At 36.4% G+C, this 17,925-nt stretch overlaps 1 protein-coding gene across 1 annotated transcript in view; it reads right to left on the bottom strand.

Moving 5' to 3' along the window:
* LOC150104743 (ubiquitin carboxyl-terminal hydrolase isozyme L3-like) overlaps window positions 1-17,925 on the bottom strand; it is a 253,981-nt gene that overhangs the window by 233,567 nt on the left and 2,489 nt on the right. The window contains exon 2 of the mRNA XM_090395923.1: window positions 9,872-10,000. Within this exon, the coding sequence (XP_090252049.1) occupies window positions 9,872-9,934 (63 nt within the window). The 5' untranslated portion in view covers window positions 9,935-10,000. The remainder of the gene's footprint in view (window positions 1-9,871; window positions 10,001-17,925) is intronic.

The following is a 17,925-nucleotide window of genomic DNA, read 5'->3' as shown; positions in this document are numbered from 1 at the left end:
CCTAGCAGACGATCTGATTGCGTTCGTACAGCAGAATTCCTCGCAAATCTGCAGGAACAGGTGTTGAAGAACCCTGGCATTGGAATTCGGGCTTTGTTCGTGGAGTTGCTAACTGTAGTCAAGCCCTGGATAACAAGGGTAGCCAATGGTAGGCCGTATGTATGGCAGCAGGATTCGGCCCCTTGCCACACCTCTGGGAAAAGTCAAAAATGGTTGTCTGAAAATTTCTACGACTTCACCAGTCCAAATGTTTGGCCTCCAAACTCCCCAGACCTTAACCCCATGGATTATTTTGTATGGGGCGCAGTTGAAAAAGACACCAATCGCACTTCCAGTAATACAAAAGCCCAGTTAATGGATAAAATTAAAACAGTTTTTGCGGCCCTTCCCAGGGAGACTGTAGCATCAGCTTGTTCGAGGTTCCGAAGCAGAATTGAAGCTGTGATCGATGCTAATGGTGGTTATTTTGAGTAAATCTTGTTGATAGTATTGTAATTAACTCTGCCTGTAATTTTTTTTGTCAATTCATTAAATTTAATAGATACAAAGAAGATTTTCTTTTTCCTTACGAAACTGTCAAATTTATCCCGAACACCCTGTATATATATATTGCATATTCCCTACTGAGTGTTCCTAGCAGGATTTATGAAAGCATACTTGAAAATGGATAAAAAAAATTCTGAAAGGGAAGCTAAGAGTAGAACAAGCTAGGTTTAGACCAAAGCAGTTGTCAGGATCAGATTTACACTTTAAGACAAATATTTGAGAAATCATGGGAATGTAACAAGACTTTGTATTTAAGTTTTTACACAGCTGGAAAAGGCATATGACAAGATACCAAGAGAAAAACTGTTTGAAATACAACAGCAATAGGATGTAACTGGGACATTACACTGGGCAGTACATAGTCTATATTTAGTTGCAAGTCAGCAGTTAGAATTGAGGGAGGTACAGGACGATGGTTTGATATTAAATCAGGTGTGAGACAAGGATATACATTATCTCCACTGTTATTCATTATCTATAAGGATCATATTATGAAGAAAAGTAGTATTCAACCTGATAATCAAAATTGGAGATTTAATCTCAGCTCTTTACTTTATGCAGATTATGCTGCAATAAATTTGGTACGAAAATTATCAAAATGAATGCAGAACCTATAAAACAAAATATCCCAGCTATTTAGGCACAACTTTTAGTGAAGAGTGCAAATCATAAAGGAAATAGACAGCATAATTAAGCGAAACTGGTATAGTAAGGTGGCAATAAATTTATATGGAATAAGAGCAAAACTTGTTTAAAAATTGTTTAAAATATTAACCAATTTAAACATACCAAACCAACTTTTACAATCTATTCAAGAAATATATACAGGAAATAAAATAGCAGTTAAATTAGAACACACCTCAGAATGGAAAGATATATCCAGAGGAGTACGACAAGGATGTACCCTCTCACCTCTGCTTTTCAATATATATATAAATGAAATATTAACAATCTGGAAACAGCATAACCCATTTGGTATACAAATGACCCCGCAAATGAAGATAGATACACTACTATTTGCAGATGATCAAATAGTATTAGCTACATCAGAAGATGACTTACAAAGATCATTAAAATCATTAAATGATATCTCAAAGCAATATAATATGACAATATCCAAAGAAAAAACAAAAATAATGGCATTCAAAGGAGAAAACCCAATAAGAAGTAAAATAGTGATAGATAATACAATACTAGAACAAGTAAACACTTTCAGATACTTGGGATGTGATCTATCATACGAAGAAGAAAAAGACATAGACACTAAAATATCAAACTTTGTCAAAGTAAATGGCATAATAAATATTATATTTAAGCCATCCCTGGTACAAAAACACATTAGAATCAGACTATATAATGTCTTGTCAAAACCAACTCTACTATACGGAAGCGAAACATGGACCATGAAAAGGAAAGATGAAAAACCAATTCAAACAGCAGAAATGAAGTTCCTCAGAAAAACAGCTGGATATACCAAGTGGGACCACAAAAACAAATGAAGAAATCTTACAATCACTGAAAATCAAACAATTAATTACTACATAAGACAGTATAAACAAAAATTGCTAGAACATTTAAATCGAATGGACAACAGCAGACTACCAAAAATATTATACAGATACAAAATAAGTGGAAAAAGAAGAATCGGAAGACCAAGAAAGAGATGGCATAAGACCGGAACAGGCCACATGGCCTATATTCCATGATAGGAAGAAGAAGAAGAGCAAAACTAGTCAAAACACTGAACTAGCTGATAGTTCTCAAACCTATTTTTTTACATATGGATCTGAGGAGTGTTGGAAATAAAACACCTTATGAAAGACTGGAGACCATAGATATGAGAGCATCAAGGAAAGATGAACAGATGGCATGAATGGTAGAATCATATTAACAATATCAGAAACTTGTTAGCATTCAGGAATGTTTAGGCAGTGCTAATTTAAAGTAGTATGGTTATTTAAACAGAATGGGAGAGCCAAGGTAGCAAATTAAATGTTTTATGCCAAAATGTCAGGATCAACTTACATACTGATCTCCTAGCAAAAGAGCTTAGTTGATTGATACAGTAAGGAGTGTCTCAGAAGATATGATTTGACTATATAAAAGTTCAGATAACAGATTAATTTGGAGGGAAAATGTCAATAGAAAATAGGCAATGCTTTATTTTTCATGCAGTACTATCATAATATCCTGTACCAGTCTCCCCCCCCCCGCTTATGATGAAATATTGATATGTACTCCTGATCACATTTCTCTAGAATATTTTCAACCATATTTCTCACACTGCTTGTTTCATTTAGCAATCTTTCAAAGCAATTACTTCAGACATCCAGAATAACTACCTTTAGTCATCACTCACCTCTAACCATCTCAAATTCCTTATCAAGTACTCTTTCCTCCATTTTTAAACTTTTTCAATTGTCTCCAGAAGATTTTGCATTGTTCCTGATATTTCTTTTCTATATTCTTATAAGTCTTCCCAGATCATTTCTTTAGTTATTTTACATAAATTTTTCTCTATATTCTCTCAGACCACAATGCTGACTTAATTGTTGCTAGGAATGTTTGATATGCTTTCTTCTTTTCCACAGTGTACCATGGAGTTCTGATTTTTCTATTGTTACAAATTCAACACATCCTCTTTGGCTGAATCAATAGCTGCTTTGGTCTACGACTGAAGTCTACAAGAACTGGTTCTTGTTTTCAAATTATTTCATTTCTTCTTTAATAATATTTGTATGTTTTTCTAATGTTCCACCTCTGAAAGCTGCTCTTCTTTGATTCTTTTTTAAAACTTTCTTAAATGCTTTTCATTTCAGTATGATATTTAATTTTATCTTGCTCAGAAATAAATTGTGATCACTTCCTATTTTAAATCCATCACATAATCCTGTGTCCTGAACCAGCATGAAGATCATCAATGAGACTTTTCTTATTTCTTGTGTCTTCTCTGCATGTGAATTTGTATGCACTTCTTTATGTTGGAAATGGTGTTAGTAATTATTAGTCCATATCCTGAATAGAAATCCAGCAGGTATGCTTATTATTGCTAACTTTGCTCTTTTCTCCAAATTTCCCCTAAACATTTCTACATGCCTGATATCCATTTTCTAGTCTACTGTTTAGATCTCCAACAATGATCAACTCTTTCTTTATGTCATCTGCCTTTTCTTATGACTTGAAGCACCTTTTCCTGGTCTAATTCCCCATTTAGATGTTTGTTCACATCACTAATTGATACTGCTTGCCATTCGAGAAGATTGCCCTCTTGTCAGCGCTGAATACTATGGCAATGCCTTCCTTTCCTTTCACTGATCATTGCCTGAATATCTTATATTTATTCAGCTTACAATGAAGAATATATTGAGGACTAACCACTTTATTTCTAAATGGGATTCAGACAATTTGAAAGCCACTGCATCTCACTTGCCATTCAATTTGTTTTAAAAATTTATGTTTCTATTTAAGTAGAATAACACCAAGTTATTATTTAAATTAAGGGGATATTTAATCCCACATTATTTCAGAGCCAAATAAGAAACTCTAAGATAGAAATCAAATCAAAGAGCTTCATGCCAAATATAGCAAACTATAAAAGTTCGGCAAGTCCAAGCGTAAGTAAATACCTGGGTGGTGCAATACCGGGCAACTCGTGGCAAAGGTGGATAAAGCTAGGATCGCTATTCTTAGTATTTTCCCTAATGTAAAACTCATCCCCTAGGAGTTGTATGTTGTTTTACATTAAGGGAGATAAATCACTACCCAGATCGGTTTCAACCTTTATTGAGATCTCATCAGTGAGTAGATAGACCAAATAATACCAAGGTTGTAGCGATAATAGCTCTAATACTTTACACTCTTGGCCTCGCCGAACTTTTATAGTTTGCTATATTCGGAATGAAACCCTTTGATTTGATTTCTATCTTAGAGGTTCTTATTCAGCTCTGAAATAATGTGGGATTAAATATCCCCTTAATTTAAATAATTTTTACATCACCGAAGTGAAGCCTTTGGGCTCTTTATTTCATTAACCAAGTTATTATTTTTACGTGGCACCTCTGTGAAGTCCTATAGTCACTGATCAAACTCACAAATGTATTTGTGACTATTCACAACTGAAGGTGATGGTTAAATCATCTTCAGTTGAAAAGCTCTCATGAAGATTCTTATCCTATGTGGAATTTTTTTTTTTTTTAATTTTTTTTTAAACTCATATCATTCTAACTAAAGAGCATTAACTGTTACATATTGATCTACAGAGGTTCAACTTGGTTATCTTTTAGTTAGTATGCAGTTAGCTTAATTCATCATTAAATTTTTCTTCTTGTTGTTTACTATCTATGATTAACTCCAATTCCACCAACAGGAGACAACCTTTTTTTTCCCCAACAATTGGCAAACAGAATTCTTACAATTTATTTTGTACCACATAAGTTTATAGGGTGTATATATACATAATCCTGAAGAGGACTCCCACATAGATTCCAAAGTACTGAATGTATTTATTTATTTTAATAAATAAGCAAGGAAGAAACAGAGGGGTAAGAGGCGTGATATATGGAGTCTCAGTGATCCATGGTGTACAAGGTAGAATGCCTGAGGCATGTTGGCCTGGAGGAATGATAATGTGACTATGGCAATTAAGCGAGGTGAAAGAGTGGATGAGATTGTGATGGTGGGTACAAATGATGAGAGACAGTGTGAATCGGGTGACAAGAGATCTGAGGATCATGTTTGAGGTTGTACAGAAGAAGACAGAAAAGGAAGAGAGTGAGCATGTTGCCCAGGTATGATAATGCAGAGCTGTGGAGAAGAGCATCAATAATGAATAGTATAATAGGCAGAACATGTCAAAAGAGAGGTTTAAATATGTGGATGTTTGGAGGGCATTTGAGGACAGAAAGGAACTGTGTGCAAGAGACAGCCTGCATTTGAATGAAGAAGGAACATATAGACATCTGGAGAGACTACTGTTCTCTGAACAAGTCAGGGCATCAATACAGGGAAACTAGAATTATCAGGGTGGCCTTGTGGAAATAGGTGCTTGGGAGGAGAAGAGGGGGGGGAATACTCCAGTGGAGTCTGGAGAGGATAATGATAGGTATAGAAACAGTGACAATGCCTTGATTCTTTATGGAATAAAGGAGATGAATTGGTGGTGCTGATAGCATTAGCCTGTCCAAAGATTACTGGGATCTCCGAGACGTGGTTGACAGAAGACAATTATACTCACAGGCATAGAAGTAGCAGGGTATAGCATTTTTTGACAGAATAGGAAGGAAAAATGCAGTAGTGGAGTACTGCTCATGAGCAGAGTGACTTATGTCCTCTCAGAGTGGAGGATTTGGAGGACAATGGCACTAATGGTTTTTAAAGCATATGGTATGAGGTAGAGATGGGCGGAAAAGATATTTAGTGGGGTGTTGCTACAAGTCAGGGAGCACAGAGAGTGAAGAGCAGGAGATGTTTAGGCAGGTGAGCTTGACAAGTGTAAGAAGAACAATTATTATGGAAGATTTTAACTATAGAAATATAAACTGGAAAGAGGAAATTGCATGTAGTAATAAGGAATGGAAGTTTTGGAAGTAGTTCCTTCTACTACAAGTTGTCTTAGACAACTTGTAGTAGAAGGAACATGAAATTCAAGAGTTTTAGATTTGGTCATAGAATCAGAAGATCTGAATACATAACTGAGATGGCACCTCTGCTCTAGTTGGAGAGGGTAACCATATGGTCTTGACTTGAAAGACGAACAGACATGCAAGCATATCAGAGAGAGAGAGAGAGAGAAAGAAAGAAAGGAATATATGTGGAATTATAAAGTAGTTGATTATGATAGTCTTAGATAATAATTTGGGGCAGTTCCGTAGAGGATGGAACTGGAAGGGTGAGCGTTTCAACAAGTTCCCAAGCACTGATGAGATATCAGTGCTTGAAAATTTGTGAAGGAATATTTAATGGCAGCAATAGCAAGTTGTATACTGTGAGTAAAGAAGAGGACAAAATTTGGCATAAAGTGGATGACAAACAATATCAAACGGAAATTGCAGGTAAAAAAGAAGATACAGAAGAGATATAAGGAGAGGGGGTGGAGGGCAGATGCATGAAGAATATAAGACTCAGGCCAGGAGAATAATTAGTATGGTAAAGAAGGCAAAACCGGAATATGAGAAGAGATCAGCCTGAGATCCAAAGAAAATCCTGAGGAATTTTTTTGCTATGTGGCCAGTAGGAGGAGAAATGATCGTGTAAGAATGACATTTCACCCTGGAAAAGTAAGTTTTAATACTAGAGGGTTAGGGCAGGTTCAAGGTTTAGACATGCAAGAAGAGTACACTTCAAATTCTGAGTACTCTTGATATCAATAAAGAAATGGGACTGGATGGGATTTTGCCATGGATTTTGAGAGAATGTGCTAAAGAACTGATAGCTCTGTTGACCTGGAAAAAGGTACCCAAGGAGTGGAAGGAGGGTAAAATAGTACCATTGCATAAGGGTGGTAATAGACTGGGAGTATCAAGCTATAGACCAGTTTGTATTTCATCAGAAGTTAAGATCTTGGAGAAATTAGTGAGGGATCATATAGCATTGGCAGATGAAGGCAACGTTATCTGTGAGAGTCAGCATGGATCTGTTAAGAGGTACTCTTGTTTTAGTAATATGATTGACTTTTATAATAAAGCGACAAGAGTGATTGATGAGGTAAAAGCATATTCTGCAATTTTTTTGGATTTCACAGAGGCATTTGACAGGGTATGACATGATAAGCTGATATTTAAGTTGCAGAACACAGATTTAGATGTCAGGTTAGTGAACTGGATTCAGGATGGGCTATCTCATAGGTATCAGAGAGTTGTATATGGAGAAACGGTATAAAGGAGGCAGAAAGGTTACAAGTGGGGTCCCACAGGGATTAGTACTAGGACCTGTACTGTAACTTTTATATCAGTGGATTACATCAGTGGATTGTAATGGGATATTCAGTTGTTTGATGATGATGTAAAACTGAGGAGGGTTATTAGTAATAGTGCAGATGTGGTAGTCCTGCAAGAAGAGTTGAATAAACTGGACAGATGGGCAAATGAATGGAGTGTCAGTTTAATTCAGCTAAATGTAGTCGAAGTTTGGGATCATGGATGAGAGGCTGCACACTCTGTTGAAGGAAGCAGGGTAGGCAAGGGATATGGGATGATGACAAACCTGAAATTCAGGGAACATATTGCACATGTGGTGAAGGTAACCCCTAGAGGATAGCTGCAATACTGAGAAGAATGCTGACCTGCAGAGATATGAGAGTTGTCATTCCATTTCATAAAGTCCTGATCAAACCATACCTAGACTTTTGTGCTCAAATTTAGTCCACAGGATTTATAGGGGATAAATTAACTATAGAAAGAGTGCAGAGGCAGATAACAAAGATAGTGTCAAGACTGTACAATGTTAGTTATGAAGATAGGCTGAGGGAATATGGACTGCAGAGTGTGGTAGATAGAAAAAGGTGCAGTGATATGATTGAGACTCTTAAACTATTGAGAAGTATTACAGGGTTGACACTGGGGTAGTTCTTTCATTTGGTGGAACTAGGGGGGAAAGGAGCGAGGACAAGGACATCGCTGGAAGTTACGAAAGGAAGTTGTGAGCAAGAGGATAGGTAAGTAGAAGTTTCTTTGCATGGAGGGTGGATGAACCATAGAATGCATTGCCTGATAGAGTGGTGAGAGCGTGAATAGTCAATGAGTTCAAGGAGTGGTATGAGAGATTGTTTTCTAGGGTGGGCCTCCCACGAGTCTGGCGATTCCACGGTGGCCTGAATCATCATAATAATAATACTAATAAAATTATGTAACTCTCACAAATCCGTAGCCTTTAAGCCATATACAACATACCCTAAACAATCAATAGATACTGCACTAAGATAATTCTCCTTATCAGTTGAAATGCAATTTGTAGTACATCCAAGTTGATTGTCTGCTGGCAGAGCAGCCTGGTTGGCTGAGTGGTTAGCGTATCCACTCTCCAGCCAAGAGGTTTTGGGTTAGAATCCCACCACAAGTATGGATGTTTGTGATTGTCCTACTAACCAATTACCATAACTACTACTGTGACCTATGTCCTGGCACAGTATGACCTTTGTGCCCTCACTTAATAATGCCTTTTTTAAAAAACCACTTCTGTAGTATAGTCACAAGGATGATGTGAATTCAACCTTTGGTTGGAAACATTTTGGTTCAAGTTCTATGTAGAACTAGATGTGAGTAAGTCTGCCTTATATGGAGGTGGCAGAGTACAAACCCTAGAAATTTGGGTTTATACTATGAGAAGAGAGAGAGAGATAAATATGCTGGAAAATACATACAGATATACACACTGACTTTATATGTTGAAGGTTTAATGGAATATTATCAGCAATGAGAAAGGATTAAAACTAATTTTAATACTTTCAATATTTCATCTCCGTCACAGAGAAAAAACTTTTTTTTGTAACAACACACACACAAATATAAAACAATAGTGAGTGAAACTAAAGTCCTATCTAGGTGGTGTGTCCTCTATGGACAATTGCAGGTGGCCTAGGATGTAACAAGGGATCTCTAATAATTAATGTTTCCCAAATTTTGGGAAGTTTAATGCAACCGTATTTGTTTAAATTCGGTTGATTCCTGAGTGCAGATGAATAGTCTTAATATGAATAGAAAAGAGTGCAAAGAATAGTCTTTCTTTTTTGAATTTACTATGGTGGAGCATGGTGGTTTTTTTTGCCAGGAGATCCTGTGGGTTGTATCCAAAACATGGTCTGCAATGCCAGATTGGCCATAATCGTGATTGCAGATATGTTCTTCTAACTGGATGGTTGCTGATCTACCTGTCTGTCCGAAGTAAGCCAGTTTACAGGCACAGGGTACTCTATATACTCATGTTTGAATATGTATCCAGGCACTGAGAGGGGAGGGAGCTGGTCTTTGGTGGAAAGGATGAGGGTAGCAAGTTTACGGTGGGGCTTAAAACCTGTATGGAGGTTGTACTTTTTTTAATGATCTTGCTTAAAAAAAGTACAACCTCCGTACAGCTTTTAAGCCCTACCGTAAACTTGCTACCCTTATCCATTCCACCAAATATGAAATATTGGAAGTATTAAAATTAGTTTTAATCCTTTCTCAGTGCTGATAATATTCCATTAAACCTCCAACATTAATTCTTCACAGCACTTTACAATTTATATGGGATGCAAATATGTATAAATGACATAACTGAAACCTTTAAGAAAGAAATTGACAAAACATGCTTTTTTTTAAATAAAAAAATAGTTAAACACAATTTCACTCACCTCTATTTCACATGGGAAAAGAAGCACAACAGCAAGTACTGGGTGTGGAATTAACTGCATCATTTCTTCATCTAAGCTGAATACATCTTGCACAGACCAAAATGGTGGAACACCAAGATGATATAAAAACTGTCTCAAAAGTAAAATAATAAATAAATAAAAAAAAAAAAAAACACTTTAATAAAATTGAATGAAAACCTTCTTAGCTAATTTTTCTTACATTTCATTTATACTATATATATATATATATATATATATATATATTTATTTAGAGATCTCAACTTTGGCAGTGGTTAATGCTGATCAACAATTTTTTTTTTTTTTTGCAAGCAGGAGGCATTTTTACTATTTATTTTACTACTGCTTGTAAAGTTTTCATTATTGTTACTGTTTTGACAATTCCATGTCAGAAAACAAAAGCAAGCATTTTTTTTTTCTTTTACTCAAATGAGCTAAACTAATTGAAAGGTGCAAAATGGAAGTTAAAAATGTGATTAAATCATTCTGTTAGGTGTTAAAGCTATCAGTAACTATCTTTAGATTAACTCTATTCTTTGGGTTTTAAACAAAACTGCATATGAAGGTGCAAAACCTACAATACATCAGTGCTGTGTGTGTGTGGGGGGGGGGAATCTGCTGACTGAAAGTTGTTTTTAGAGAAGTTATGAGTGAATAAAAGTAGATGGAATGAAACAGGAAGAAGAGAAGTTAATTTGTTTTCTGATTTCTCTAATTACATCACTTGTTTTGATAATTAATGTCACCAGCATCCTTGAGACAGAATATTATTACGGCAGCTCCAGGGAGTCCATAGACTCATCAAGGGAGGCCCCAAATCGTGTTCATCACAACTATTTGACATTCACACAGTATCTATCATACCTTGCCTTAAACTCATTCACTGTCACAGCACCCACTACAGACTCCGGCAGCTTATTCCACTCAATCACCACTCTAAAAGTAAAGAACCCAGCTCTAACACCCTTACTAACCACACTCTTGCCCAGCTTCCATGGATGTCCCCTATTTCTCCCACCACTAGTCCTGATCTCAAAAATATCTTCTGAATTAATTTTATAGAAACCCTTTAGAAATTTGAATGTCTCAATCATATCTCCCCTCCTCCGCCTATCAACCAATTTCTGCAACAATGAAATATGAAACACGAAACTTTCCAATATGTATTATTACTTTGAATGTTCAAATAGAAAGCCTACTTAATATCTCCTTTTATTTACTATTCACTTGTTGACGGTCTCACACAGTTTGCATCTGAAGTATTTTCAGGACTAGGGCAACTTGTATATAGAAGCTAATGACTTAACATCACTTACCTTGGTACTATAATGCAAAGCACATATCCTTATGGGTATGTATAATGCTATGCATTATGGGAAGGGTTACTACCCAGACTGGTTTTGACCTTTATTGAGGTCTTATCAGCGGGAGCCAGACCCAGAGATGATACTAAGGTTGAAGCAATGCTGAAGTCATATTTTCATATACAAGTAGCCAAAAGGCATCACATATTATTAAAATACTCTGGATTAAAGATAGTTGTTGGAAGTTTTTTTCACTTGGTTATACTATAAATTAAAGATACCAAACAAATTATATTAAAGATACCAAGAAATTATATACTTGGTTTAATCCTTTATCCAAGTGTAAGCAAACACAGTTTATGCCTGAAGTATTTTCAGGACCTGAAAATGCTTTCAGGGTATGCATGAGTATTGCTTACACTTGGATAAAGATTAAACTAAGTATATAATTTCTTGGTATCTTTAATTTATACAAATGAAAGAAGAGAGACTTAGGGCAAGTTTGGAGGCCTTAGGGTGGCAGCCTCCCATCACCAAACTAGGCAGTGGATGGCTGGTAACTAACCCAGTTGAATCTTTTCTTACTTCAATGTCTCATAAAAGAAGTAACCAGACTATCACTCTGGAAAACCGACTTGGATATGTTAATGGATATGAACAGGATAAGGAAAGGAAAGAGAATGAAAATAAACAAGAATATTTGGTACAAATATTCTTGTTTATTTTTTGTCTACTAGGTACAAATATAGAAATAAATGGTGAAAAAACAATATGCAATAGAAATGGATACAGACTTAGAGATTTTTCCACATATAACTTAAAAATTACTAATCTTTTTTCAAGCATAGAGATTAACATAAATTCACTTGGAAAACAAGAAATCTAAAAAGTATAAAAGACTCTATAATAGCTAATCAAGTCGCCGCTAGAGGGATTCGTAGTGTGTAGTGTTCATGAAAGCTCCTGATAAGATAAGCATTATTTTCAGTTATCGTTGATAAATTTACTTTAATATTGCGTAGTTTTGTTTGCCTTGCTTTGTTAGTGCGTCTGTTTGTGTGTTTTTGGTGTTTATAATTTATAATTTAATAAAATACATTACTAGTATGGCTCCAGTACGAAGGAAAATGGCAGCCAGTAATGATGGTTCGCCATCTTCTTTCAAGAACGGTAATGTAAAGGAGATGATTCAGTGTACTAACTGTGAAATGTACGCTTTGCGGAGTGCAGTCAGGTTGTGATTAGAGTATAAAGGAGTGAATGTGTGTAGAAAATGTAGGGAGAATGAGGAATTGAAGTGTATTTCGGATTGTGAGTGCGATATTTTTGTCAAACTTCAGAATGAAGAAAATAGGGATATGACAAGAAACGGCGAGGTTGTAGCAGGGAATTGTGAGAGTGTGAATGTAGAAAGTGTGAATGATAGTATTAATGGTTTTAAGAGAATAAAAAAGATGAGATAGGTGCAATGAGTGCGATCGCATTGTTGAATGGTGCAATACAAAGGGCAAAACAGCAGCTAGAGTGTATGAGCAAAAGTCGACTGAATGAACCAGCCAATAATAAAAAGTATGACAGAAAAAATAGGCGTATGAGTGTGAACATGAACAAAATGAAGAATAGAGTGCTGTATGGAGACTCGTTAGTACGAGGTGTGTTAGTAGATGATTTGACAAAATCGTACCAACCTGGTGCAACCATAAAGGATGTAACTGAGTCTGTTAGAGAGCAAAAGGAAAGGGTGAAAGAAATGATTGTTGTGGCAGGTACGAATGATTTGAAAGGAGATAAAATGGAAATGATAGAAGACCTGAATGAATTGTTTGAGGTAGCAAAAGAAAAGAGTGAGAGAGTTAGAATGATTAGTCTTTTGCCATGGTATGACAGTGAAATGTTTAAAAGGAGGGCCATAATTGCGAATGACTTTATGCGTGGGTTATGTATGACGAGTGGTGTGGAATTTGTGGATGTGTGGAGTGAGTTCAATGGGCGAAAGGATCTATATAAGATGGATGCTTGCATTTAAATGGTTACGGTGTAAGGAGACTTGAGAAAATGTTGCTGAATGTAGTGGATGTGCAAATTCAGGGAAACTAGATTTATTAAGGGGGGGGGGGTAAATATACAGTCCTTGGTATCCGGAGAGTTCATCGAAAAACAGTTTACCGAAAGACAATTCATCGAACAACAATTCATTGAAAAAGCAATTCACCGAAAATCAGTTTATTGAACAACAATTAATCGAAAAAGCAATTCCCCAAAAAAGCAATTCACCGATAAGCAGTTAATCGAAAAGACAATTCATCGAAACGCAATTGATCGAAAAACAACAATTCATTGAAAATACAGTTCACTGAAAAATGAATTATAAGGCATGTGGGGGCGAAGATGTGTGTGCAATTTTTTTTTTTTTTTGTTTTGTTGTTTTGGATTATTTTGAGAGGTATGTATCTTTTTATTATCCTACTATTTATAACTACTATTTATCCTACTTCGTTCGGAAAGCGATTTTTTGGCGGGGCATACTGGTTGCAGTGAATGATATCTACTGAGGCGGGTATAGTTGAGATGTTAAAAGAACATTTCATAAAGGGATTTCATCATCATATTCTAACCGTTGATGAAACATGGCTTCGTCACTATGACCCAGAGAACAAACAACAGTCAATGGAGTGGAGACACAAAGGTTCTCCATGGCCAAAGAAGTTTCGAACCAAACGGTCAGCAGGGAAAGTTCTTGCCATTGTCTTTTAGGATATGGATGGTGTAATCCTTACCTTACCTCAAGAAAGGTGAAACTGTTACAGCAGCTCTGAAGGAATTAAAGGAGGTACTGAAGGAAAATCGGTTCGAGAAACTAAGCAGAGGCGTGTTGCTTTTGCAGGACAATGCACCTGCTTATGAAATCCAACAGACAATACACGACTTGGGATTTCAATATTTACCTCAAACACCACATTCAGACTGTCCCCAGGGCCGGCCCTTGAAATTTTGTCTCCACGTGCAGTAGCATATTTTTCTTCCCCTTCCCCTTAAAAAAATTCTTTTAATGACGTCTTAAAAGCATGATATTAATCTAGGCTTCAACATCTCCGATCATAAATTCAAATAGCAGCATTTAGAATTTATAGCATCCTACATTTATCAAGGATGTCAAGCGCCTTTATCAGGGGGTTTAACCTGAAGGTGAGTTAGCCTGTTTCATACAAGGGTGGAAGGTTTTTCCTCTCTGAAACTTGTTTTTTTTCTTGCCGAAAAACAAGCAAACCGAATTGGAAAAACACGCAGGGATTTAAGGCCAGTTGCTTCTTCGTTAATCCAAAACAACTCAACCGAACTCCAATTTCCTTTAGCACCGTGTTTTCTAACTGTGATCTGCCGACCACTGGCATCCTTCAAAAGTCGAATAAGACTTCCAACCGCTGCTCATCTAAATATAACACCAGATGAGTATGCTTCTTAAGACTCTTTATTCATCATTCCTTATTTTATTATTTTCCTTTCCTAGAGAATATTTTAACCTTTTAAACCAATCACCTCCTCAAAACCCAGAAATATACCCACACATATACTCATTAGTATTCTTAGCCTAATCCTCCCTGTATCAAATACAATTACTTGCTTTCGAAGTTATTTGGGAGATAAGTGCATGTGGCACTCCTGTCGTTGAGGAATAACAGAAACAGGAGTAAATAAGTGAAACACGATTGAAAAACCTTCAGGAATGAATTTTTTTCCAAGTTTTCCAATATTTTTACTCTGAATTCCTGTATATTTTATTATTATATTGTGAAAAATATTTACATCAAAGAATCAATTTATTATTATTATTAGCAGTAGTAGTAATATTAATGATTAATACTATTTTCCCTCATCCTCCTCATCAATATAATGATTGTTGGTATAGCAATGCTGCTTTACTAAGGAATAATTACAGAACAATATGGATTCTTATTGTCTTTCTTGTCCGATTTGCCTATTTCCAGGAGGAAAAGCCTAGTCATCTCAGTATTAAGCCTAGTAACTTATGTTCAGTAAAATTTATTTATTTATTACATTTATTAATGAAAAATTTTATTTGGATTCCGTATTTGAAACTTTTACAAAAAAAATGTCGAACCGTTCCAGATTTCAGTTCAGCTATATTTGGGGCTACAAAGAAAAGTGTCGAAATTATGTATTACAATAACTCGCAGACTTAGCAGAAGTTTTCAGAACAAGAAGCTGAATGCACAGTTCAGTTTTAGTTCGTAATGGATCACTTTAATCATGACATTTCCGTAAAGAAGTTCCTAAATGATATTAGCAATTTCGCTCTGGCCGGATGAAATTTAATGAAATTTTTAATTTCAGTCGACTAGACTTATTTTGACAAAATTTGGTAGAACGAATTTTTTAGCCTATTCCTCCCCTTATTAACTGCAATTACATGTTTTTGAGGTTATTTGGGAGATAAGTGCATGTGGTACTCTCCTGTCTTCCCTACAGATACATCGCTAACTGTACAATGAAGTAGGATGTACACTTACATTAAATGCTCTAAAATGCAAGAAAATAATTATTACGTTTCAATGATCACTTCCATATGTTGTATGTATCATGCATAACGTTCTGTATTGTTACTGAACATTTTCTAAACAATAGTTTGCAAGAAAAATGACTTTTCGATGAATTATGAAAGAATTCATCGAAAATTTTTCGGTGAATTGTTTTTTTGATGAATTGCATTTTCGGCAAATTGTCATTCGATGAATTCTAATTCGAGGAATTGGTCATTCAATGAATTGCCTTTTCGACGAATTGCAATTCGTTAAATTGTCGTTCGGCGAATTGCTTTTTCGATGAATTGTCTTTCGATGAATTTGCCGTACATGAATTTCCTTAGGGAGGCAGTTGAATGTATGAATGAATATAATATGCCCGAGTGAATAAGGACAACAAATCAGAGTGGGATAGTTAATATAAGGCATCAAGGTAGGGTTCGGGCTAATGGGGGTCTTAAATTCATGTACACTAATGCTAGGGGTATTAGGAACAAGAAGGAAGAGTTCTTGGTCATGGTTGGCACTTCCAGACCACAGCTTATTGGTATTAGTGAATCATGGCTGACTGTAGATGATATAGCTAGCGGGATTGAATGTGATGGGTATAGTGTGTTCAGGAAAGACCGGGAGAATAAAATGGGGGGAAGAGTATTGCTGATGATAGCTGATGAGCTACAGCCAAGGAGAATAGAAGTTGAATTGCAGGATACAGAAAAGAGCACATTTGAGGCCATTTGGTGTGAGATTGTGGCTAGCAGAACTAAATATACAATTGGGTGCTGCTATAGACCAGGTGACGGAAAAGATGGTGGTGACAGTATGCACAAGCAAATAGAAGAAACGAGTGGAAGGAGGGTAATTATTATGGGAGATTTCAACTATGGTCACATTGATTGAAGTGAGGAGAGGACACACGGGAGGAAGGAATTGGATTTTATGCGGTTATTAAGGGATAACTATCTGCGACAGTATGTAATGGAAAATACTAGGGGTCAGAGAGGGCTTGACCTAGTAATTACATCTGAGGATTTGGCTGTAACAAATATGACCATATTGCCACCAATTGGTGAGAGTGATCATAGGGTCTTGACTTGGGAGGTGGCTAAAGGTGTGGAATTTTCAATTAAGACAGGGTACATGTGGAATTATTGAGCTGGAAAGTATGTCAAGCTTAGGAGTTTGATTGGTTCAGTGCCATGGCATGTACAACTGCAAGAACTAGAAGTCGATAGTGCATGGGAGGCAGTTAAGAAGAAGTGTTTGCATGAAGCAATGGCTGATATACCTAGAGTCCGAATAATAAATCAAGTAGGGGTTAAATGGATGAATAACACTGTTAAGCTTGAGCTGCATAAAAAGAAACAACTATGGAGGGAATTTAAGGAGAAAGGTGACCGGTAGGCACATGAACGGCATAAAGCACAGGCCAGAAGGGTAACGAGTGTGGTAAGAAAAGCAAAAAAGGATTACAAAAGAACATTGCCATGCAGGCTAAAGAGAATCCTAAACAGTTTATTAGATATGTAGCAAGTAAAAGGAAAAATGTACATGACAGAATGATTTTAAAGAATGCCGATGGTAGGGAGGTAACTGAATCAGTTGATATAGTTGAGTTACTGAGTGAGCACTTTCCAAGTATATATCATCCAGGTGGTGACATTGCAGAAATGAATACAGGAATTGTGGTGAATGAAGTGGAGGTGAGTAGCCTATTGCATAACCTCAATGTCAATACATCCATGGGATTGGATGGTATACCAGCTCGTGTCGTACGAGAAGCAGCTAAAGAATTGTCAATACCCTTGACCATTTTGTTTAATTTGAGTCTCGGTTCTGGGTTAGTCCCGAGGGGGTGGAAAGAGGGGGAAAATAGTTCCGCTGCATAAAGGTGGTTCCAAGATTGCTGTTGTAAATTACCGACCGATTAGCATATCAGGAATCATTGTCAAGGTCATAAGAGAAATTAGTCAAGAAAAGAATACAGGATTGGATAGATGAAAATGGGATATTGTACTGGGGACAACACGGTTTTGTGAAGGGTAGATCATGCCTCAGTAACTTGCTCACGTTCTATAACACAGTGATGGCTGAACTGGATAGGGGTAATGGGTTTACAGTGATACTACTGGACCTTGCCAAGGCCTTTGACAGGATACCACATGGAACCCTAATCAGTAAACTGGAGCAG

Source organism: Typopeltis vanoorti, chromosome 7 (assembly GCF_054136105.1).
Source record: "Typopeltis vanoorti isolate ZY-2024b chromosome 7, IOZ_Tvanoo_1.0, whole genome shotgun sequence".
Taxonomy (NCBI): domain Eukaryota; kingdom Metazoa; phylum Arthropoda; class Arachnida; order Uropygi; family Thelyphonidae; genus Typopeltis; species Typopeltis vanoorti.
The sequence above is the reverse complement of the archived record's forward strand: the minus strand, read 5'-3'. Positions and strand labels throughout refer to the sequence as shown.